The 24569-nt window shown below is 39.5% G+C and overlaps 1 protein-coding gene across 1 annotated transcript in view; it reads left to right on the top strand.

Moving 5' to 3' along the window:
• Positions 1-19076, top strand: part of opn7b (opsin 7, group member b) — a 34014-nt gene extending 14938 nt beyond the window's left edge. Inside the window, exons 2-6 of the mRNA XM_035381196.1 lie at positions 7727-7808; positions 8205-8367; positions 8880-9007; positions 15189-15523; positions 15877-19076. Of these exons, the coding sequence (XP_035237087.1) occupies positions 7727-7808; positions 8205-8367; positions 8880-9007; positions 15189-15523; positions 15877-16365 (1197 nt within the window). The 3' untranslated portion in view covers positions 16366-19076. The remainder of the gene's footprint in view (positions 1-7726; positions 7809-8204; positions 8368-8879; positions 9008-15188; positions 15524-15876) is intronic.
• The last annotated feature ends 5493 nt before the right edge of the window (positions 19077-24569 follow it).

Raw genomic sequence — 24569 nt, 5'->3', positions numbered from 1 at the left:
AGATGTTGAGAAAAGGGGGCCGTGCTCTCACTCCCATTTCTGCGAGCGTGTACCTCTGCCACCAAAGCGAGGAGTACATGCAGGTCTGCAGTATGCCTGATCAATGACAGGCTGCTTCACATACAGAGGTGCCCGAAAGAGATCAAAGGATCTGTGGTTTAGGCCAGAATTACTATGGAGGGTTCGTGTAGCAGCGGAAGTGGCACAGAGCCCGCTTCCTTTCCGCGCCCGAGCTTGTGGATTACAGCTGTTACACAAGACATGGTCAGGCACGGCGTTTCGACGTGTGCACAATATGTAGCATATTTGACAGGTTTCTGCGATGTAAACACTCCACGTCCCGTGCAATTCCAGCCTTACTTGGAACAAAGAGTCTTCTTTACTCCCAGGAGTAATGTAAAAAACGCATACAACAATATGCTAATTGTGCCAACTGGTACTGTGGGGTACAGGCTGTGGTGTATCAAAAAAGTGTTTCAAAAAAAATGTAAATAAATAAATACCATGATATTGGAGTCACAGCTGGTCAGAACCGTTGCAGATTAAATTATCAAATTATTTATAATTTTTTGTTAATTAGTTCAAAGATCTAAACCCTCATCTTACAGTTTATGTACTGGATTACAGAAATTCATGAATCTTTCTTTTGAAAAGTGAAATATTCCAGTTGCCTTTGTTTCTGTGACCAAATGTGTATAGCCTCACAGTTTATTGTTATGTTTTATATAACAGCCTATTGTGGCACAGTTTGCACAGTTTTGAATGCATAGGCTACATAAAAATACATTCCTTCAATTGCTTTTCTTTATGGAATCCATTGCATGTGCATCATCTGTTTGACTGAGAATTCCAGGCATGTAGGCAAGTGCAGGTCTAATGGCTCCTTCTCATTGCTCCACATAAAGCTATCACTGTCATTATTATGTCATTACAGAGAAAAGGCCCTGTCAAAACGGTTACATAGAAGTTAACATCTTTAGCACTTAGCATTTTTGTTGACACCCCACTCAGATCAATCAGGAAACAAAGCCTCAGTGCTGTGTAATCCAGACACAATTAAACCTAGCTCATAATGTGCTCATTAAAGTGCATTTGAAGTCCATGACAGTAACTATTAGAGATGAAGTACATCAGACTCCAACAGAGCGTCTGTGGTATTTCATTTCAATAATTGTGACATTGCAAATGCCACAAGAAGCAATTGTTTCATTCAAGTGTTGTGGCACCATTATGACATGGGATGTTTAGGTGCAAAGAAATGACACACCCTCCTGTCATTCGAATCCTACAGGTGCAATGAGTGCTGTGGCTCCCATGTAGAGGTGCAAATGTGGTCAGGCCACAGAGTAGCATTGCAGATGGCTGAGCAGACATAAGCCACTGAAACCCGTGCTCACTGGCAAGGGAAGACCAAGAGCACTCAGAGCACCTGTGGAGGATCATGCATGATTTCCACCACATGATAGAAGAATTTACACACATTGGGCCTGAAATTGATATTTTTGATCGATCTTGCAGAAAAAAGTCTGGCCATCAACATGATCCTTCTTGAAATTGTTAATATCATCTATCTGATTGTTTAATTCTGTAGCATACTCAGCACATACTTAGGTATTTGAGATTGTGAAAGATATGCTATTACTGACTATAGGCAAACAAACTTGGATTTATTTGTTTTGGGATTGTAGTGCATTTATGTTAACCTTGTGAGACCCAGTGTTGCAAAAAAAATATTTTCTTGCACCCTAGAGACACCTTTTGCCAAATAGCGGTTTAGAACAACATTTTACAGTTCCACAGACCATATAATATATTTTAACAACGTATTTGAAGTCAGACAATTTCAACTGTTACACAGAGTCTCTAGAGCACACACAAGATTCTTCAAGCAGATCCTCTCTCATAACATCTGGATTTTCTACCATTGAAGTAAATTACCACCAATATTTTTTATTGGGATGCCAAATAGTAGTGTAGTATATGTGGATTAAACAAAACCATGAAAGTCCAATCTTGGCCATGTAGCAAAAATGCAACATTGGGTCTCACTGGTAGCACAGCCATTTGTGTATTAGCAGGGAAACGGCTTACTATTACATTTTGTCAGAACTGTATGTCCGCAATGTTCCATGAGTTGTGTTGACTGGTAAGCTGGTGTCGTTATTGTGGTAGGTTGGAGGGTAACCAGCACCTCCCTTTGCTGCCCCCCCCCCCCCACCTCCCCTTCAAAATACAAAAATGATGCTGTAGTATTAGCCCACCATTTTACAAGAGTTGTAGTGCATTTTAGATGCTTGTGTCATTGTGTTATGTAGTTGGAGGGTAACAATGCCCCCCCCCCCCCTGCCTTTTTTCCATTTCAAACACTATATGACTCAAAACAGCAAGACCACTTGTTGTTCATCAAGAATTCAGTCCTGGCAAATTATGACTAGAGCCCCCTCAGAAGCAATAGTTTGGCGGCATGTTAGTTAATCTATATATCAAAATTTCATTAAAGGAGTCTTTGTACCATTGAATCATGTGGAGCCAGGGGAGTGATTTCAGTTTGGTAAGAGGTACTTTGCCATATGAGGCCAATTACATGTAATACATTTGGCATTGTTTCAACTGGTTCTGTGTTTACAGCTGGCAAAGAATTTGTGTTTGGGATATGGTTGGCAGGCTAGATTAATATCATAAATGCATTGTTTCAGGGATTTCATTTACATATAACCTTAGTTTTATCCCTCTCTAATGGCAATATGGCTGATGCACACAGCTGCTGTTGTGTACTTTTTAAGATGTTTTTGGGCAATGATCTTCACAGAGAAATTTAATTCCCTACGTCTTGTTTACATAATAATGCTAATTATGATTAAGTTTGTGCATATATTTTTTGCTTTTGCATTTTAAAAATCCTCATCTTTTCATCAGATGAGGTCACTGGGAAAAGATGTGCATGTTAACTTTTATTCTGACATACTGTATCTCTCAAACGAGCTGTGAACAGACACAAGGGATGATTTAAAGATTCACTCAAGACATGCCCCTACAGACAATATAGGGGCTTTTGATTTGCAATTTAAAATCCTTTTATGTTTTTTTTTATATTCATAAGTCATGCATTTAAATAGCCACTTAACTGTTTTCTCTGTTTTTTTCCATCCTTCTGTGCTACGAGTCCCTTGGCTGGGTTGTCACTGTGTGGTAACCAGTGTTACAATTACTTGCCCAATATGCCCAAGATTAAGGCCAAGAGGTCTGAAAGCACAGCCAGGCCAACACGATGCTGAAAGGAATTTACATTCAGAGCATCTGGTAGACTTTGGAGGTAATGGAGGGTTTCTAGATTGAAGGGAATTGATGTAATGTCGTCTTGGGTATACTACAGATCCTGGACAAAATTGCTTTCTGTATGACTCTCAATCTGAAAGGAGAATAGTTACATGTGTACAGCTGCCATGATGCCTGGCTTTGCCAATTTTACTGCTAATTTTCAGTATTGAGCCTGACATGTCAACTGCCAGGCATAGAATATGTTATACAATTGGCACAAAGCTTCTTATCCCAAGCAGAGTAGTTGCCAGTTCCAATCAACAAATTTAAATAATTGCTTAAAGAGGTATTCAACCTTGCAGTAATTGTATTTCTGCACCATTAAATTTCTTTGGAATGTAAGACCAGAAATTACCCACCAAAGGTCATCACATAAAACTTTCATAATGCTGTCTTGTTAAGATTCAATAAGTTCTATTCATTTAAGACAATTTAAAATTCAATAACATGTTACCAGTAGGCACCAGAAGAACATCCAAACCTATTCCAATACACACAATGCACTGATGAAAGTAAAACTATTGAGAGGGACCAAAGATTTCAATTTCAAAGAATACATTTCCAAGATCAAGCCTTGCTTGAGCACGCTGCCCTGAATTCAGAGATCAATTATCATTCACACATCACTTCAATCCAATGCCCTGAATTCAAACATTAATTATTCTTAACTGTGACTAATAAAATAAATGCACTTGTTATATTTTCAGTACAAATATATTTTAAAAATAATTAAATGGATAAATAATTATTGCAATGCATAATTATTTCATTTTTGAAGGTCAGAGAGAAATTACTCATAAGTCTTGCATCCATTTTCTAAACAGTGCAGGCCAAGACCGATGCAGGCAAGCAGGCCATTTATAACAATTATGCTTTATTTTTACTACTTACTTCAAGAGGTCCAGATATGTTTTCCTTGTGATTTCTCACAAGCACGGTCAGGCTGGGTATGTTCAAAATGTGTCTTCTTACATGACTTTACAATGAAGGGCTAATAATAAACCAACACATTCATAAAGTGTAAAAGTCTATTAACATAAAGGCATGTCACTACCTAACTGACTGCTTGTGGGTCCATAGGCCATTCTCCTAATATTATTGATCATTTTCATTTTGGATGTTGGGGAAAACAATGTTTATATTTTTAAGGAAAAAATCTCTCTCTCTCTCTCTCTCTCTCTCTCTCTCTCTCTCACTTTCTGTCAAAAAACAATCAGACTTTATGCATTGTTACCATGTAAATTTGTCAATGAGTCTCATGCCATTGAAGCTGGGCTGTCTGCTGTCTTTCCAGGAATGAGGGGTGATGGTATCCAACAGCTGTAAAATGAGCTGGGTGAAATATTCAATCTGTGGGATGAGGTTTTAAATCTCTGGGCTTCCCCCAGTCTCCAGTGGCCAGGACATGATCCCTGTGATTTTGAGAGCAGACTGCATCGATGCTGTGTCCAGTGGGCGTAAAGTTGTGGGGAGGGGGTGCTTGGCGTTTGGCAGGGCACATGATTGTGGCATGCACAGTGCCAACACTTTCACACAAACACTTTATCACAAATGCAAGAGTATAAGATTATTCGTAGAGTTTATGATTTCCAATATCACACCAAACAAGGCTGGGTTTTTCTGAAACATGTTGTGTAACTCACAAGCAAGGTGTGTCATTCATTCTTCAGAAGTATGAATGAGAGTAACCACTTACTGCTGGGTCCCTCCCTTCCATCCATAATGTCAGTTTTTCCTATGATTGGCCACTTTCTGCTGAAGGGCAGTTGTTTGCAGCAGCCCCCCTCTCTCAATTACTGTTGCTTCTCAGTGGTTTCTTAAATTTATAGCTGTTTTAAGTGTTCCAGAAATGGAATGGAAAACTCAAAAATTAAAATTCTGTCCACTGTTCTCTCTCTCTCTTTCATTGTGCCTCTCTCTCTCTCTCTCTCTCTCACCTTCTGTCAAAAAACAATCAGACTTTATGCATTGTTACCATGCAAATTTGTCATTGAGTCTCATGCCATTGAAGCTGGGCTGTCTGCTGTCTTTCCAGGAATGAGGGGTGATGGTATCCAACAGCTGTAAAATGAACTGGGTGAAATATTCAATCTGTGGGATGAGGTTTTAAATCTCTGGGCTTCCCCCAGTCTCCAGTGGCCAGGACATGATCCCTGTGATTTTGAGAGCAGACTGCATCGATGCTGTGTCCAGTGGGCGTAAAGTTGTGGGGAGGGGGTGCTTGGCGTTTGGCAGGGCACATGATTGTGGCATGGACAGTGCCAACACTTTCACACAAACACTTTATCACAAATGCAAGAGTATAAGATTATTCGTAGAGTTTATGATTTCCAATATCACACCAAACAAGGCTGGGTTTTTCTGAAACATGTTGTGTAACTCACAAGCAAGGTGTGTCATTCATTCTTCAGAAGTATGAATGAGAGTAACCACTTACTGCTGGGTCCCTCCCTTCCATCCATAATGTCAGTTTTTCCTATGATTGGCCACTTTCTGCTGAAGGGCAGTTGTTTGCAGCAGCCCCCTTCTCTCAATTACTGTTGCTTCTCAGTGGTTTCTTAAATTTATAGCTGTTTTAAGTGTTCCAGAAATGGAATGGAAAACTCAAAAATTAAGATTTTGTCCACTGTTCTCTCTCTCTCTTTCATTGTGCCTCTCTCTCTCTCTCTCTGTCTCTTGTGTTATTTTATCTCTTTGACGTCAATCACCTTTAAGACATAAGCCACATTTCTCTTTTTCATTAGCAGTTGCTATATGGCTGTAGACGTACCATCTTTTCATCTGAACGGCCCTGAGAGATGCTGTGGTTTTCAATGGAGGGCTCACACCTCACTGAACATATTCTATGTGTTCTGCGCCGTGCAGGGCTCGGAGCCAGGCAAATCCCTGGAATCCCAGGAAAGCTCCTGTTGGGTTATTGAGCTCATTGCATTGCCCCTCTAGCCTGCATGCTTCACAACTTTCATATCACCCTGTTTTTTTTTTTACCTGTGGGCTCTATCAGCAATAAAAGAATCATTTATAGAAAAAACTGAAAGAATTGCTTCCAAGGCAATAAGTATTACACCTTTATATTGGCAGAAAGAAAGACACATCTTGTTTTTCATGTATAACTGAGTATGTGTGTTTGCATGCGATTGTGTTTTCATGTTTCATGTTTTTACTTCAGCTAGTAAAATGGATAGAAATTATATTGCAGGCATTTTATTGCATTTTGCTGTTATGACATTAATGTAATTTCATCAAGACAGCATTTGTATGAAGGGTAAAGGGACTTAACTATAAATAATTAATTGATTATTTTATAGTATAATTTTTATGGAATTTCAGAGATATGCCATCTAGCAGCTGTATTACAGAAGGTAATACTGCTGCCTCCCTGACCACTCCCTGACCTGTCACATAAATATTTTAAGTTAGGTATTAGCATGCAACACATGATTGTGGCTGTAACTGATGATAAATAAGAACTTCAACAAAAGGGGATTTATTTCACTGGCAGAAAAAAAATATATATATTGGGCACTTTAGCACTTTAACTCACCACTCAACCTCCGAAGGTTCTAAAGAATCAGGTGTTCTTAAAAAGTAGAATATGAATGGGAATTGTTCATAAGAATTTCTGTGTGTGTGTCACACTACACTTTCTGATGTAAACAGTTTTATATGTAATTTAACTTTTTTTACTTGCCCTTGGAAATTCCCCTGTTCCATTCCTTGAAGTCATTGATTCATGTCATTTATATTGGAGCACCAGAGATTAGCACCCCCAGATTCTCACTCCAGTTGACTTATTTGTTGATAAATAGCCCACGATAGCACGAGGTGGCACAGTGCTGTTGGAGTGGACCATCAGGGATCAGATTGTTACTCATTTTTCAACTTGACCTCACATGAAATTTTTATGTAAATGCGGGTATTTCTATATGTCTTGTAGAAAATTGATTTATGGTAAATGAAATGAAGCATTTATTTCAGGCTTGCCATATCTCCTTTCAATTTGCCAGCATCAATGAAATAGGGTGTATGTCAATGAGATGTAGGGAACCTTAGGGGATAGCTAGATACTGTATATGATTTAAAATTGGAAATAAAGGCGTGCACTAATTATACATGGTCTATGCTTCCTGTTTTTCTTTCATGTACAGCGTTATTGGTTCTTTCTGTCTGAGAAATGCCTTGCAGCTTATCTGATAAAAAATTTAATAAATCAGTGCTGCACTGAAAAAAATAACAGCCATTATCGCAAACCTCTTGAATTTGACAACTTGTTTGGCAAGTCCAACCTGACTATTTTTTTTTTTTTTGGTCACCATGAATGACCAAGAGAGAAATAATATTGAGTGTTTGAGCAATAATAAGTTCAGGTTTTTATTTTTTATTTACTCTCTCTCCATTTTTTTTCCAGATGGGAAATGCCTCGGATTTGTTTGTTTCCAACATATCGAAAGAAAATGACTTCCTCATGGGATCTATCTATACCATTTTTGGTAAGTTTATGCTGATTGCTTGCAAGTAAGGTAACACTGCCTTATTCTTTGGAACGTAAATGTAACTGTCTATGAAAGTAACGAGGCTTACTCTCCTATTCCCTTAGGTAATATACATATTAGACTATGCATCTGTACTGTTACTGATTTTGGTGTGCATCTGTTTATCTTATTGTTCAATTGAGTTTTTAAAATTTTTTATTTATTTCTTTTTTCAAGTACCAGTATCTAATGGACCTGACAGCTTTGTTAAGGTGGCCTTAATATTGTGATCTGACAGCAAAAAAGGTGTGCTTGTCCTGATAATGTCGTGAAAATGCTTTTTTATTTTAAACTGACAGGCTCTCCATGTGAATGCATCATCTGTCTCTCTCGCACTCTCTTTCTCTACCTCAGGGGTCCTATCTCTTCTGGGCAATGGCATTTTGTTGTTTGTTGCCTATCGGAAAAAGCCCTCCTTGAAGCCAGCCGAGTTCTTCATTGTCAACCTATCCATCAGTGATCTTGGGATGACTATGACCCTATTCCCCCTGGCAATACCCTCTTCTTTTGCACACAAGTAAGGATCGTGACTGGCTTAGCATATCAAGGCATTACACATGGGTTGCAAAGGCATTGCTTAGATTATATGACAAACCATTCATAGAAAGTGCCATCACATTTTCAGTGATCATGAAACTCTATCTCGAGGAATGACTGAAAGATTTGCGCAAAGCATGGTGAATTAACACCAGAAAAATAGTTTGTCAGAAGGAATGATGAATTGTGCTTTGAATGCTACTCCAACTTCCTGCTTGTTGAACCCTGATGATTTATTTGCCATTTGGCTTCACAGTTTTCACCTGAGCTGAAATGGTCAGGGTGGCTGTTTAATGCCAGGGGAGGTCAGCCATGATTCTCTAGTGCATTCTTCATGTGTGTCCACACGTTCTCTGTGTCAACCTGGTGGGAGAGAATGTAAGAACAGCAGGGGGAATTGTGTCACTGGAAAATAATCTGTGCTGTGCATGTGCTTCAGCTGATGTCTTTCTGTCCATCCGTTTGCCAACACGTGTCTGTCTTTCTATCTAGGTGGCTGTTTGATGAAATCACCTGTCAGTACTATGCTTTCTGTGGAGTCCTCTTTGGCCTGTGCAGTCTGACCAACCTCACAGTCCTCTCTTCTGTCTGCTGTCTGAAAGTCTGCTACCCTCACTACGGTAAGCACTCACTTCTGAGACAGTATCCTAAATGGGATTAAGTATTGAGTATGGATTTCACGCAGATGTTTTCAAATGCCTGTCAGATCATCATAATTTATGATGAATTTATAAAAGAGCCCACAGCATATGAAAGATAAGGTGGTTGTTGGGGATTTGTGGTCTTTCATTTACAGTTAGGATTAAGCCTTGACCTAGGGTTCACCCACACACCATATTTGCACTTCTTACATATTGCCTCACTGATGTAACCATCATGCTCACTGATGCTGTAACCTTGTATTTAAGGAGGTGGGACTTCCATTCCACCCCCACCAGAAGCAAGCTTGGTATGTGCAGATGGCAGACCTGGGGGCTGCTTGGACACTACCTGTGGTCATTATTGTCCCCTTATGGTTGTGGAAAAATTGCACAAGAGTAACAGTGAGTGGCTTGTTCAGAAGTGTACTCCACTCTATAGCTGCAGAATCACAGGCAACCAATTAAAGATCTAAAATTTGCCAGATCTAGAAAATGCAGTTAATCTTCTTGAGTAAAGGTACTTGGGCTTCTCTAAAATACAGAAGGGAGAAAGGAAATGGAGAATGAAATAGAAGAATTGGAAGTGAAGAAAATCAAGCAAGAACAAGAGGGAAACACTATCTTGAAGTTGGGTGTTGCTGCATTGGAAAGTGTGAATTTGAATAATTGCTAGGAGGAGCCTGAAAGATGAACCAACTAATGAGAGGGATTAATGTTCATGCCATTCAAGTCCCCAAAGAATATGTTACATAATTCTAATCTTTTTTTCTGGGGGGTGGGGGATTCATTTCGTACTGGGAACACCACAGCCTCCCTTCACAAAGGAGATGGGTGAAGAAGCAGAAACAGCAAAATAAATAAAAAAATTTAAATGAATAAAAATACTGATGATCCACAGCATGTGCTGTTCTGCTGAATCATTTTGCTTTTAAACATTGGTTTATAATTATCAACTAATTACAATTTGCATTAACCAACTATTTTTTTTTCTTCAGAAAACCACATTTAAAACACACTTGTAATTAATCATTAAATTGACATATTTCCTGAGTGACTTGCTAGCTATGCTATATAGGAATCTTTTGGTATTACACCTTTAAACCTAATATTTTTCCCCTCTAAGTTTAATTGTTTTAAGTTAAAATGTTTAAATAATTTATACTGAAAACTGTTTTTATTTTTTATTTTAAACAGTGCCATATGGTATTGTAACATACAGTATATAACTGATATATTAACATATACAAGCAGAACTGTGTAGGGTTAATGTTTGCATGTAACCCACTTGAAATCTGTAGCCTGTTGGTGAACCGGTATAAATGTGCGGGAATAATATCAAATCTGATTTGCTGAAAAGGAGGGCGTTTGTAGAAAGCAATGTATATGCCCTCCACAAATGGAAGTTTGTAATGAAACCCAGAAGAGAAATGTTTCTTTCAAAATCAAACCTCTATGCAAATGAGTACAAATGATTTGTTTGCTAGAGTTGTCATGCACACATAAACTCCCACACACAAGCACAGATCAGACCAGTAGGGGACATGGGGCTTTCTTCAGACAGGGGCGAGATGGGGATTTGCGAGGGGCGAGCATTTGTTTGTTTGAGCATGCATGCATACATGAGCACGTGTGTGTGCCTGTGTGTGCGTTCTCCCTTCACACTCCCTGTCAGGTTGGAGTCGTACGGGGATTTGTTTACCTAAAGTATTAGAACAAGAATATAACTAATCAGGGAGCATTCTGCCGTGGGAGGGTTCCGATTACAGACATAAATTGATTACACAAGGGTTCTGCATACAAGTGGTATCAGATTCTAAGGACAGGCACAGTGACTGAAACAAGATTATACAGGAAAAATAGTCATATGATATGTGGGGCTATCAGGGTGGAGATCTTGTGCAGCAGCTTCACAGATTATGTTGGATTGTTGGTGGAGCCAGGGCATGTGAAAGAAACTGTTGCCAGTGGAAACAAAGTTCGCAGAGCAGACCTGGGTCAACTGTGGATTGCACATTACTTTAACTTCTTGCTTGTAAAATTTTCAAAATGCTCCATAAACATCCTGATAATTAATCGACAAAATATGTCACTAACCAAAATTGTACAATTGTGTGAAGAAAGCTTTTGAATATTGGCCAAAATAGAAGCTTCTTTAAAAAGTTGTTAGTAATCTGAAGGTATTTACTGGTGTCTAAAAGTTTACAATATTTAAAAATATTTAACCTATTAGACTCAGGCCTGGTGGCGATGACAAAGTGAAAGGTCTCATCAGCCCTCCACTGTTCCAGCAGTTACCCCTGGGTTTAGAGTAATATTGCAATCCCTTTCACACCCCTTTAGTCAGGCATAGGTTTATTGTATGATCAGCCAAACATGCACTCCCTTGAGTATAAGGTAGTTACATTCCCATAGTGACCCATACAGTAATTTATTATTTTGTCCTCCAGCCCAAGAGCTGACGTCCATTGTGCTATCCACTCCCCCAACATCTGCCTTGACATTTATCGGCACCACATTTATGACCATTTTCCTGCTTGAGTTCTCTCTCAGGGCAAATTCCTCATGGAAAATTGAAATTGCAAGCATTCATAAATATTGTCTTTATTCCTACTGCTACGAAAAAAGAGCACACTTTCGGGTGTGAATCCTATGGATGATGACATATGATTACCCTGAGTGTGAGGTGTGAGGGGAGAATACATAATAAATTGTATAAAGAAGCACAAATGCGTTCCTCTCCTGGGTCTCCTTCTAGCTTCTTGATGACTTTGTGTGCTGCTCTGGATCCCGTTTATGTAGCTGACCCCCATCTCAGAAGTGAACCCTGTTAAACACTGGTCATTAACAAGGGCTGCTGGTGAAATTGTCTTTTTGAGGTGCTTTGCTCCGGATTGCCCTTCTGTGGTTTGACTGATGAGAGAGGCTCTTAAGTCACATGATATGGTCCCTCATCTAGATCACTGTACCCTTCAAATCCAACATCCACAGGGCCTACAATCACATACCAATTCAAATTGATTCAGAGTGCTTATGATGGATCAAAGAAGTGTCGGCAAAGAGAATGTTATAGTCTGCCCTTCAGGAAAAAACTCAGCTAGTATATTACACAGATATTTTCTTGTGTGTGCGTGTGTGTGTGTGTGTGTGTGCGTGCGCGCATAAGACAAAATCCTTTAACTTCTGTGAAAAACCAGTAATTCTTCATCAGAGCTTTCTGCAGTGTGCGGCTAATGGTGACAGCCTGAAACACAGCTTCCCGAGTGCGCACAGCGGGGGGTTCTGCAAGATGGCAGAGCCCACTCAGCACCGCCATGCTTCCTGGTTTCACAAGCAGCCCTACTTTCAGAGGGGCTCATCTGACACTCTTCTTCGGCTAGCAGAGGCTCCGTATCTGGATCAGCTCAATCACTGGAGTAGCCCATTGTGGCATGGGCCCCTATCCAAAGCAGAGAGCTGAGAAACACAGGCATTAAACAGCATCTGTCCCTCCCGCTAACTCTCTCACTATCAGACAGGGAAACAGATATAGCACATCAACAGCAGATCCCCCCTCGGGCAGAATGTCAATAACATCCTCAGTGTCTTTAGGCTGCCGGAGGTTCACCATGTGGACCTTCAATAAATCAGTTAGCTGCAGAATATGGCGTCACTCCGTTTTTCCATTTTCTCATGACGGCCTGAACACGTGCAGAGGTCACGTGATTGGCTTTTTATTCATTGTGTCACTGAAAATTAACTATGGGAGTTGAAATGTACTTTCTTTTAATACATGCAGTAAGTGCAGGAATTGCATCTGAAAATGTGTTATGCTCATTCCAGGTTTTTGAATTAGCTTTAAATCAGCTGACTGGACCTTGGCTTCTGTGCTAATTTTCAAACCTCTGCCAACATGGATGGTAATGACTAAATTGAACAAATGTGAATGCTGGAATGGAGCGTACTATGGAAGCTGAGAAACAGGGTTGTGCAATGCGTTCCTCCACAGTATGTTAAGTGTAGAATGAGCCTAACATCTGAATCTTTTCCTGAGAGTCAGAATGATTAGTCCCTGCGTCTATATAAGCTTATGTCTAAACATGCACATGAGAAAACTTGAAAATTATAATTGCATATGTTTATTTATATATTTTGCTCATCCTATGCTGGTGCTTCTTTCACTGGCATATCAGTCCCTGGAACTATGACATGTTTGCTTCTCAGTTAATAAACCAACACTGATCCACAAATCACAACCCACAGCCTGATTTTGTTTGTTTATCAAACACAAATATTCTGCCTGCCACAAATTAATCCAGTCTCACACTGTGTTCTGTATCTTCTCCAATGACTGGCCCCTGAGCCAATTTGCATGTTACCCTGACCAGATTATTTTTAACCCTTCAACCATTCGCCTTGAGTGTAAAACGATTAAATGTAAACAGGGCTTGGCATGAGCTTTTTGTCTCACTAGCCACTGTGGCTGGTGGTTTCCCAAAGTCACTGGCTATATCTGATGGTATTGAGCATCATGTGACGTTTGGTGAAACCCGGCTAGATTTAGTTGAAAAGTGAAAGTTGTCTGGCCAGCTTGGACATAGACATAGAGGGTTCGACATGGTATGGCTTTGGTATGAAAGGGGGAGCATGGTTTACTCTACGCAACATAGCTACGGACACTTGATCTCTGAATCGACACCCCAATGTGGTCCTCCAAGTCTGCCCTCATGTATAATAATATTATTAATAATAATAATAATAATAATAATAATAATAATAATAATAATAATAATGTTGTTTAATTTTTAAAATTTTAGTTTTCAGTCTTCTGTTAACTTACATTATTGCATTTTCTTTCAAGGGGAAGGTCTCTGTATAAGCCCATATTATTATTATTATTATTATTATTATTATTATTATTAGTATTAGTATTATTTTTAGCTCTCCTGCACATTTCTCTTTTTGTTCTGTATGTTTATTGTTTTCTGTTTTGATTGTGATTGGGCACCTTGAGTTTGTACTAGTGATTTGCCTAAGGCCTCCAGGATATATATAAAAGGTGTTCTCAGCTGGCATTGCGACCCGTTCCTGAAGTTTAGTTAGCCGTGGTTCTGCTTTTCTTGTGTTTTGCATGCTCAAGCTGTTACCAACTTGAATAAATGAGCGCAACGGCCAAATCTGCCTGCTCTGTCCCTCACTGAAATTGAAATACTGAAATATTTTGTTTTCCAAAGCATTTCTGGACAAGATCCATAGCCCAGCATACAGAATATCCTCATACATAAGCAAGTCATAGACTTTCCCAGAACATTGCCTCTAGGACCGAGTACATTTTTGTCAAAAAGCATTTTATGATGTGGGCACTTGATTGGTTTACGCATTGTGGTATTGATTATTCTGCTTGTCAGCCGACTAGAATGGATCAAAATGTCTTTCCATATTTTGTGCATGAGCATGCATTTTCTACAGAATAATCCCATGTCCCATTAAATAATTTTAAAGATTTTTTTAACCGATTTTTCAAATTCTGTATAGAAATGTTTTGATTGATTGCATGCTGTCTGTTTGTTAATTGTAATGTGTGCCTGAACTGTATCTGTCTGTTTCTATGCCTGTATGTGTTTCTTACCTATGTATATAGGTTTCACATGAAAAAGAGATTCCAATCTCAATGTGATCACCTATTTAAATAAAGGATTAGTAATAATTAATAATAATAAACACAAACAATTTTAATTGTTTAGTTATGTTCTATTCATGTCCGTTCTGTGCTTGTTGTCCTCAAATGCTAATGCAACATAGGTTTATTTTATTATGCCAATTTTCTCTTTGAGATTGAAATCAATATGGAGTCTACTGTACCTATAGCGTGTCAGACATATGAGTTTGCGAATTAACATTTATATTTACACATGCATTTAGCAAACACAGTTATCCAGAGACACACAGCTTACATTCTTTTGCATGAAATTCATCTATATAGCTGAAAAATATTGACTTCATTATTGCACCCTTCTCTCCATGTGACTGTTAATGTACTGTGGGTTCCCTAATTAGGCCTTTGGGTTTGGACAAAAACCCAGCAATATCTAAAAAGTCTTTGAATGTTAAGAGTAGTCTGAAGTTTCTTTAAAACAAGTTCACATTTTAATTGGTCTTTTTGCCTCTCATCGATCAATGTCAGGTAACAAGTTCTCCTCCTCTCATGCCTGCTTCCTGGTGGTGGGGGTGTGGTGCTACGCCTCCATCTTTGCCGCAGGGCCCCTGGCCCAGTGGGGTCGTTACAGCCCCGAGCCCTACGGGACAGCCTGCTGCATCGACTGGAAGGCCCCAAACACAGAGCTGTTAGCCATGAGCTACATCGTCAGCCTCTTTCTCTTCTGCTACATGGTCCCCTGCACCATCATCTTCGTCTCCTACATCTTCATCTTCCTGACCGTGCGCGGCTCCCGCCAGGCCGTTCAGCAGCACGTCTCTCCGCAGAACAAAACCACCAACGCCCACAACCTCATCGTCAAGGTAACGCTCGCAGCCTCACTGTGGACATTTCGCCCACATGCTCATTGTTAGGCTCATTGTTAGGGGCAGGAGATGAGGAGATCAAAGGGAGGGGGAGGTGTGCGGGGTGTCGAGTGTGAGTTTACGTGGGTTTTGCATGTGTTGCAGCTCATTCTTTGACAGCTTTGATTGAATAATTACTAAATTACAGCTATAATTTAAAAACAACAAAAATCCCTGAAGATGTTAAAAAGGTTGTACTGTAAAAAAAAATTACGAAGGATGAAGGATAATACAATTAAGTATGAAGTCATAAGATATATTTCCACACCCTTCTCATGCTTGTCTCTATCCACACGCCTGTGCCCACGCAGCTGTCCGTGGCCGTGTGCATCGGTTTTCTGGTGGCGTGGAGTCCTTATGCTGTGGTCGCCATGTGGGCGGCCTTTGGAGACTTTGGCAGAGTGCCGCCCATGTCCTTCGCCCTGGCCGCCATCTTCGCGAAGTCCTCCACCCTCTACAACCCCATGGTCTACCTGGTGTTCAAGCCCAACTTCCGCAAGTCCCTGTGCCGGGACGCGGCTCAGTGCCGGCGCCAGCTCTGCTCCTGTTTGTGCAGCTGTGAGCCCAGGTCCCCGGAGAGGGGCTCTTGCAACCGCTCTCAGCACAACAAGGATACCTGCAGCTCCGGCCGCCTCTCAAACGGCCTGCCCGAGTGCCACCAGGCCTGCCGGCACTGCCCAGAGGCGGCGGCGGGGTGCCTGGCCACGCCCCAGAGAACTGCGCGGATCATGACCGGCTCCACCCACAGCGAGGTGGCCGTCAGCCAGCTCTCCAATGAATTTCAGAGTGACTTCCTCTAGAAACCCTCATTGATACATAGGGGAGATGGATGGAGGAGTGTGTGTGTGTTTGTGTGTGTGTGCCTGTGTAGTTTGTGTGTTTGTGTGTATGAGAGAGTGTGTGTATGTGCGTGTGTGTGTGTGTGCGCATGCATGTGTGTGTGTGTGTGTGTGTGTTTGTGTGATGACAGCAGCAGCACTTTGCCATATTCAGTTACCCAGGGAACCCGCACCCGATAAGCCATGTGGCAAACACGCCAAACTTACTGCAAAATACACAACAGACAGGGAAACATTGTTGATGCACAAGTTTGTGTTGGATCAAATACACAAAGTTTGATTTGTGGGTGTGTGTGTGTGTGTGTGTGTGTGTGTGTGAGAGAGAGAGAGAGAGAGAGAGAGAGAGAGACAGAGAGAGAGAGATGATGCATTCACATGGACTCACCTTCTACTACGACCGAGTACAGGTGTTTACATATATATTTTTTGCAGACCACAAGATCTGCAAAAAATGTATATGTAACTAGGATTTTGGTCCTTCCAGAACATTGATTCCCATAACAATTTCTGATCAAACTATGGAAGATGATCTATGTTATCTCAGAAAACACTAAAACGCCATGTTTGTGAGATTCTTAGTTCTGTAAACCTAAGAAAACTGAAAAACCATTTTATGTTCGACTGTCAATTTAAATGTTTCTCTGTGCAATCCTAACACGTTTATGATTAATAAGAGTGATTGGTTTGAAGAGACCAGAAGTAATATTTGCAGTAAATTATGCTTGTTATGCAGAGATCTAGTTTATCAGTAAACATTTATTTTCTGCCATTAACTATTGGAGAGATGTAAATGTGAGCTTCAAGTGAACATACTGTGAAATAAGACACTTTCCAGCTATGGTATTTTACACAGGATTAACACACTTGTTTACACTCATACATCCTCTGGGCTCAGGGCAAAATTACTATTGCATGTGAGGATGTCCTGGATCCAAACTATTATGCTGTTGACCCAGGTCATTTTGATGTAGGAAACCTTTAGCTCACCTCAGGTACAGCTGACCTAAAGCTAAATTCAGTGGAAAGCAACATAAACCTCAGCTACCTGTTGCGGGTGATATCTTAAAATCCGTTAAAAATTTACACTTATTTTCCTGAGCTAAAAAAGGTGCCAGACTACCTCCAGCAAGCAATTAGAAAATTACTCAGAAGATGAAAGAGGGATGGAAGGCTGTGATGTAGGGCAGGGGTTACCACCAGGCTTTTAACGGGAGTGCTTTAACTGAATCAAACCATTATGGATGAATGCAGGAAATGGAAATGCTAAAATTGACCCATGTTGTGCATTGATTATATTGAATTTTGTGTCGGTGACTCATTTTGTGGCAACTCCCAGAGAAAGTCTTGACTTCATCACTGCTCAACTGAGATATATCTAAACCAGTAAGAACATATACTTAAGATTGCATTCCCCACACACACACACACACACACACACACATGCAGACACCCATGCATCGAATTGTGGAGAAAAGCAGTGTTAGAAATTGTGCTGTAAGCAGTCTGGATGGTGTTGTAATGAAAATATTTATTTTTTGTCCTTTTATTTTGACCCAACGGTTTTTTTTGTTTTTGTTTTTCAAGAAAATGAATGCTTGTTATATTTTACAGGAATTTGGGGATGCAAAAGAAAGTGTTACCTGCCCAACATATTTACACAGTGTTATGAAAAAATGGCAACAAAGTTTAATCTTATCAAGTAGCCTTTGTCTAGCAAGCAATTTTTGTATGAATTTTTGAGAGGTGATGGTAATGAGGGTTTCAGTTATGTCATGTTTGAAAACGGAAAGTATTTTTAGATATTGCTCGTTAACATTGTAGCCACAAATCAGCTTCTGCAATTTTCCTGGCATGACCAAACTCCACTGTCAGAATCAAAACCATAATCATCAAACTTAAATAACTGAACAAAAAAAAAAATGTCAAATTGGTGAATTCATGTGAAAGTTGTGTACATGTTTGAACGTGTATTTGTTTTATTTTTGTAGAATCTTATTTACAGCGGTGAAAAACCAAAACAAAACCTTACTAAAGTATGTTCATGGTCTAACATGTCAGAATCTCAATATTTATGCAATGGTGCTCCAATCCTGTTTGGTAGCCTGGAGATCCATCATCGATAACTAACAATGCAAAGCATCTACTCATCAGTGACAATCAGGTATCTTTTTGAACTTTTTTTGTATAAATATGTTAAATGAAGATTTGTTTTTGTTTCCATGACATAAACACTTTAATGCTATTCAAAATGCCTTCTCAATGAACATGTATAAAAATGTATATAGTTATATTTTTAAGTATATTTGGGGGAAAAAACTAGTCCGCTGCTGTTACTGTGGTGTCTGAAAGCTATTTCACCTAGACCAAAAATAAATAATAGTGTAGATATATAAAGCAAACATTGAAGCTTTTAAATTGCTTTCAACAAGGAAATGCATGAGGTGAGACTAGCCTCTTGCTTATACCACTTCTTGACAGATTGTAAACATTTACTGTGAATTTCTGTGTTTACCATCATTGCACTTTGTTACATGATCATCTCATAATCATCCATTCAATGCAATGCATGTTTCAGATTGAAGTCTGTGGATAGTCTTGTATTTTTACATATTTCATTGATACATATGTATGTTTTGGTGTGCCTGTGTTTATCATGTAGATAATTATTTTCCTAAAACGATGAAAAGATTATTTAAAAACATAATATATAAGATTCATTTAAATTTGTGTTTGTCTATTTTCATTTGAAGAAAAGTCATTTATATTTCTTTCCCAAATGCATTTTTTTATAATGAAGATGTTTTAGGGAGCCATCTAAGAATGTATGTACAGTGCATACAGTGCAATCCAGATATGTTGATTGATGGACTATTTACAAGTGTGAGTGAAAGGGGGTGATCATGTGTAGGTAAATGAAATCCTAAAAAAATATTTATAACATCATAAGGCTACATTCTATTTATCTATCTATTCACATTATCAATTTACTTTGGACACACCCATATTCAGGACAACTTTAAATATTAGCTGTTAAAAGAATATGACTGATTGACCTCCATTGACATTTGAGACAAGGAAACTTTTTTTCATTGATTTGGCTCTGTACTCCATAATTTTTTTAATGAGGGAATTAAATGTGTGCATGCAAAATTTCCATCACTGATAGTTAAGTTGCTATTGACATGACAGCAATATCTTGGTAAACAGCAATGCCTTTAACACCTTTCACTTCATCACAGATTATGTTCTTATCTTTATGAGATTCAGGCAACAGTCTGTCTCTGGGGCATATTTGCAGATAACATTATTCTTGCTTGACAAGTGCAATTCCCAGGTGCAATTCAAACAGTCATGTACTGTCAAGGAGCATGTGTCCCGGTGTTTGATTTGTGAGAACTGACTCTCGCTTAGTATCGCTCCTCATGTAGCCGGTGTCACGTTAGTCCACAAGATTAACCCGCACCAATGTCCGATTATATGCACAGATGGACGCTGTCCACGCTCTCACCTTCACACAACATAACTGTACAGGCCATCTGCTAGACATGCAGGTTCGAAAATTAAACGTGTCATCAAACCGACCCGGTTTGAAAAAAAAAAAAAGATTAACGTGATATTGACAGAATTAGAACAAGAGGTTATGCACAAATAAGGATATCATTACTATAGCATAATAATAATAATAATAATAATAATAACAATAATAATAGCCAGTTTGCTTTTCAAAATGGTATGTAATCATTGAAAAGTCCTTGCTTAATGACAATATGTTTTGTGGGAGAAAGTTCTCCTGAGAAAACAAATAGTGAGCACAATTTTCTGCCCATTTAATGTTTTTTTTGCATTTGTTTCTTTTCATTAATAAGATAAATAATGCTACTCTGACTCAAGCAGTCGTGACTGGTGAAAGAGCCAATACGTCTCATCCATGGGGTAGATAACGTACAGTAAAACAGTTATTTGAAATTAACTTACAATGAGGTTGAAATGTGCTCATGGCTGTGCATGCTACAGAATCAATTTTCACTTTTGCTGAGGAGGTTTTTTTCAAAGGCTTGCCATTTTAAAAAAAGTCTTCATCAATTAAATGGCAGAACATGTACCACTCTTTTGTCATTGTGGTGTAAATTGAAATCTGCTGCCCTCTTAGAAAGACATATAAACACAGACAGACAGATAGACAGAGAGAGAGAGAGAGAGCGCATTTTTCAAAGGGATATTTCATAAACAATGCATAAGTGCTTCCCTAAAAATACCAGGAGTGTCAAGTGTTAAATGATTATTGTTATACATCTCTAATCAGAATTTTAAATTATGCATTTTTTTTTAAATTTATGCATGCCAAGTGCAAATCCTCTTTCCTGCACACCAATAACAGTCATATAATGACGACCCTACTCCTCACCTCAGACTCCCATCACTCCAGGCCATGTTTTCTCTAAATGTACAGCTACTGTACCATCATCAGGCCTTTCCCATATGTATCTAAGGGCAATTCACTTACACAAGCAGTGTCCTAACTATATTCAAACACTTTACAGACTGTTCTTCTGCTGTTGTTTGAAATGTTCAAAATTGCAGCATTGCATTTCGTGATCTTGAATATACGCTACAACATCTTTGTCTGTTTCATCCTCTGGTCTTTTTTGTTCACCAGGATTCTTAAAAAGAAAAAAAAGAGACTAGGGTGAATAAATGGCTGCCTCCACCCCCCTTTCTGGTCAGTGTGCTCCAGAATGGCAGAACTATTGGATAGTGGGACAACAGACTATGGGTCTACTGAATGTTCTGCAACTCATTATGTACATTGTCAGGAGCCTCTGTTCATTTTCATGCAAATTGGACATGCACATCCCTGAAGATCTCATGACCTGGGTTGTAATTAGATGAAAATAATGTAGAGCGGTGCCACATTGTTTTGTGTTGTGTTTCTGAGGCACCGAAGAAGGTATCGTGTCTTGTCCTCTGCAGCGTGTGTGTTTGTTATAAATGTTCTGACAAAGCATGCACACCCCAGAGTTTTGATATGATGTGGATCCAGATGCAGTCTAACTCAGTTTTACGTCACTGTTCTGAACCTGTTGTTCTCCTGCCTGTCTCCTCATTATGTGCTGCCTGCCCTCCTGTTTGAGTAGATCTGGTTCCCTGCGGTTGATAATGAACTTACGTTCCTTTCTTTACTTCCACACCACCTCCCCTTTTTTATCACCCCCCCAACTATACCCTAAGCCCTGAGACCCCACCGCAATATAAACGCAGGTAATTAAGTCACAGCAATAACAAAATATGCAATAACAACAATAGTCACAGCAGAGTGGAAGAACAAGTGAACTACAGATACTGTTCCCTCTATTATCCTTTTGTTGTATTGAACACTAACAGTCTCTCCCTCTCTCACTCTCTCTCAAATTCAAATAAGCTTTATTGGCATGACGTACATATATATATATATATATATATATATATATATATATATATATATATATATATATATATATATATATATATACATATTGCCAGAGCATAGCTACAACAAACAATAAACATATAAACAGAGTACAAATATGTGTGTGTGCGTGGTATTTGTGTAAGTTAGCAGGTGTAGCGTCAAGTGTAAATTTGGCGAAACTGAATATAAAATTGAACAATAATGAAGAAAACTACAAAAATAAAAAATAAATAAAAAGATTTTGTAATTGCTTATGTGTTGTAATTACTTACTGTCCCTCAGTTTGTGGCAAGTGGCAGTGTATTGCGCAACCAAAGCCACATTCTCTCCTCTCCCCCAAGAGGAATGGCAGCTTCTCTACCTCTGATAGTGTCTCGAATTGAGGGCAGATTTATTTTATTTTGAAGAATTATTGTCTTCTTGCCTCACTGTATTTTTCACATTGTGTCAGGAAATGCAGCTGTCTCCATTGCCCCCTGATCGCAGTGGGAGCACAGCCTGTCCTCTCTGGGCAGCCAGGTCTGCCGGTGTCTACCGGTCTCAATGGCCAGGTTGTGATCACTGAGTCTATATTTTGTCAATGTTCTCCTTGTTTTTGTTTCTTTCACTGTGGTCAGGTAATCTGCCACAGTGTACTCTCTTTTTAGGGCCCGATAACATTCTAATTTGCTTTGTGTTTTTGTTTGTGTGTCCCAATAGGTGATGTAATTTTCTTTATGTTTTGCTATAATTTGTTTAACTCTAATTAATTGTATAGAGCTGTCTTGAGGCTGCTTTGTGTTAGGGGTGGTTAGTGAACTAAGCCTCAAGACCAGCTGGCTGAGGTGGCTCTTCTCTGGGCTCATCTCTTGGTATTTCAGGGCCTTGTAATGATACGAGTGGGGGTCGCTGTTTTTGAGGTAATTCCAAAATTTAACTGCCCTTTTTTGGATGTTAATCAATAGTGGATATTGGCCTAATTCTGCCCTGCATGCATTGTTTGGTACTTTTCTCTGGACATGGAGGATGTTTTTACAAAGTTCTGCATGCAGGGTTTCTATGGGGTGTTTGTCCCATTTTGCAAAGTCTTGCTCTGTGAGCAGACCCCACACTTCACTGCCATATAATGCAATTGTTTGAATCACTGATTGGAATAATTTAAGCCAAAATTTGATTAGCAGTATAATTTGGGTATTTCTCTTTATGGCATAGAATGCCCTGCGTGCTTTCTCCTTCAGTTCATTTACCGCCAAGTTAAAGCTTCCTGTTGAGCTTATATTCAGGCCTAAATAAGTGTAACTGTTAGTGTTTTCTATTGTTTTATTTGCTAATGTGAATCTGTATTTGTTTCCCTGAGGTCTGGATCTTCTTTGAAATATCATAATTTTGGTTTTAGTCACATTCACTGTCAGGGCCCAGGCTTGACTGTGTTTCTGTACCAGGTCCAGGCTCTGCTGCAGTGGGCGACAGCAGAACCAGGTCATCTGTCTAGAGAAGGAATTTGATTTCTTTATCCTCTCTCTCTCTCTCTCTCTCTCTCTCTCTCTCTCTTTCTCTAAAAAAAACAAACACAAACAATTACAGAGATTGTAAATTGTCAAAGTGAGTGGACAAGATTAGACACTTCCCCCAGTAGCCATACCCCCAAAGTGTACGTGCTTCTAATGGACAGACAGAAGCATTACATCACCCCAATTTCTCTCATTATTTCAAACAGAATCATTCTCCTTTCAATAAGATTTGTAAATCATCTTTCCCTTTACACATTGGGCATTTCCTGCCTGTTATGGGATCATCCAATCACTACAGGCAGAATAATATTGTTTAGGGTAACTGGCAACATGAGAACAAACATGGGGTTTTGTCTACACAGTTATTAACTGTGGAGATTTTTCAGTGGGTAATTGGCTTAAAGGAATAAACATCTTTTCACCCAACCTGAAGGGAAGTAGTATACTGTAATGATTAAATAATAAATCTAAATAATTTAAGAATTTATTAAACATGCAGTTTACCTAGGACTGATTCTAAAAGGTCAAAATTGGAATAGGCAACCCTTACTGACAACCCATGCACACTGATAATATTTTGAGACTTTTCTCTCTTTCTTGGGGCATCCCAGTACTTGAAAAATGTATCCTCCTTTAATCCACTACCACCTCATCTCCTCCGTGCCCCAGACACCGATCTTTGTGTCCTCCCTCCCTCCAGTGTCCCAATATTGGAGGAAACTGTGAGGTGGTGGCACCTCTCACTCATTGGTTTCTGTTGGTTAATTGTCCCTGATGAGGGGCAGGTGTGTGAGTCCTATTGTGAGGGGGTGGCACCTCACACGCATTGGCTCCTTGAGTTAATTGTCCCTGATGAGGGTCAGGTGTGGGAGTCCTATATCTAGCCCCTGGTTACCGGGGTTCAGCGCAGACTCATTGTTTGTCATGTTCTAGGTGTGTAAATATTACTGCATCGAGCCTATCTGTGAGATTTGACCACCATTTCTTTCTTCTCTGAGCTGATTCACTTCTAATGCTTTGGAGGACATTTTGCCCTTGTCTCTTTAGTTTACTTTTGCCGACCCGCCGGGCTGCAAGTGTCATTTTCTTTAGTAGTTGGCATGGGTTTGGGGTGCAGTTCCGTTTTTGGCCTCCCAGCCTGATTATTACCTCATTGGATGCACCTGTTTCCAATTATTTCTCCCTATGCCATGATTTTGGCCACCTGCGTCGTGCAAGGCTATTTA

Source organism: Anguilla anguilla, chromosome 11, assembly GCF_013347855.1.
Source record: "Anguilla anguilla isolate fAngAng1 chromosome 11, fAngAng1.pri, whole genome shotgun sequence".
Lineage (NCBI taxonomy): Eukaryota > Metazoa > Chordata > Actinopteri > Anguilliformes > Anguillidae > Anguilla > Anguilla anguilla.
The sequence above is the reverse complement of the archived record's forward strand: the minus strand, read 5'-3'. Positions and strand labels throughout refer to the sequence as shown.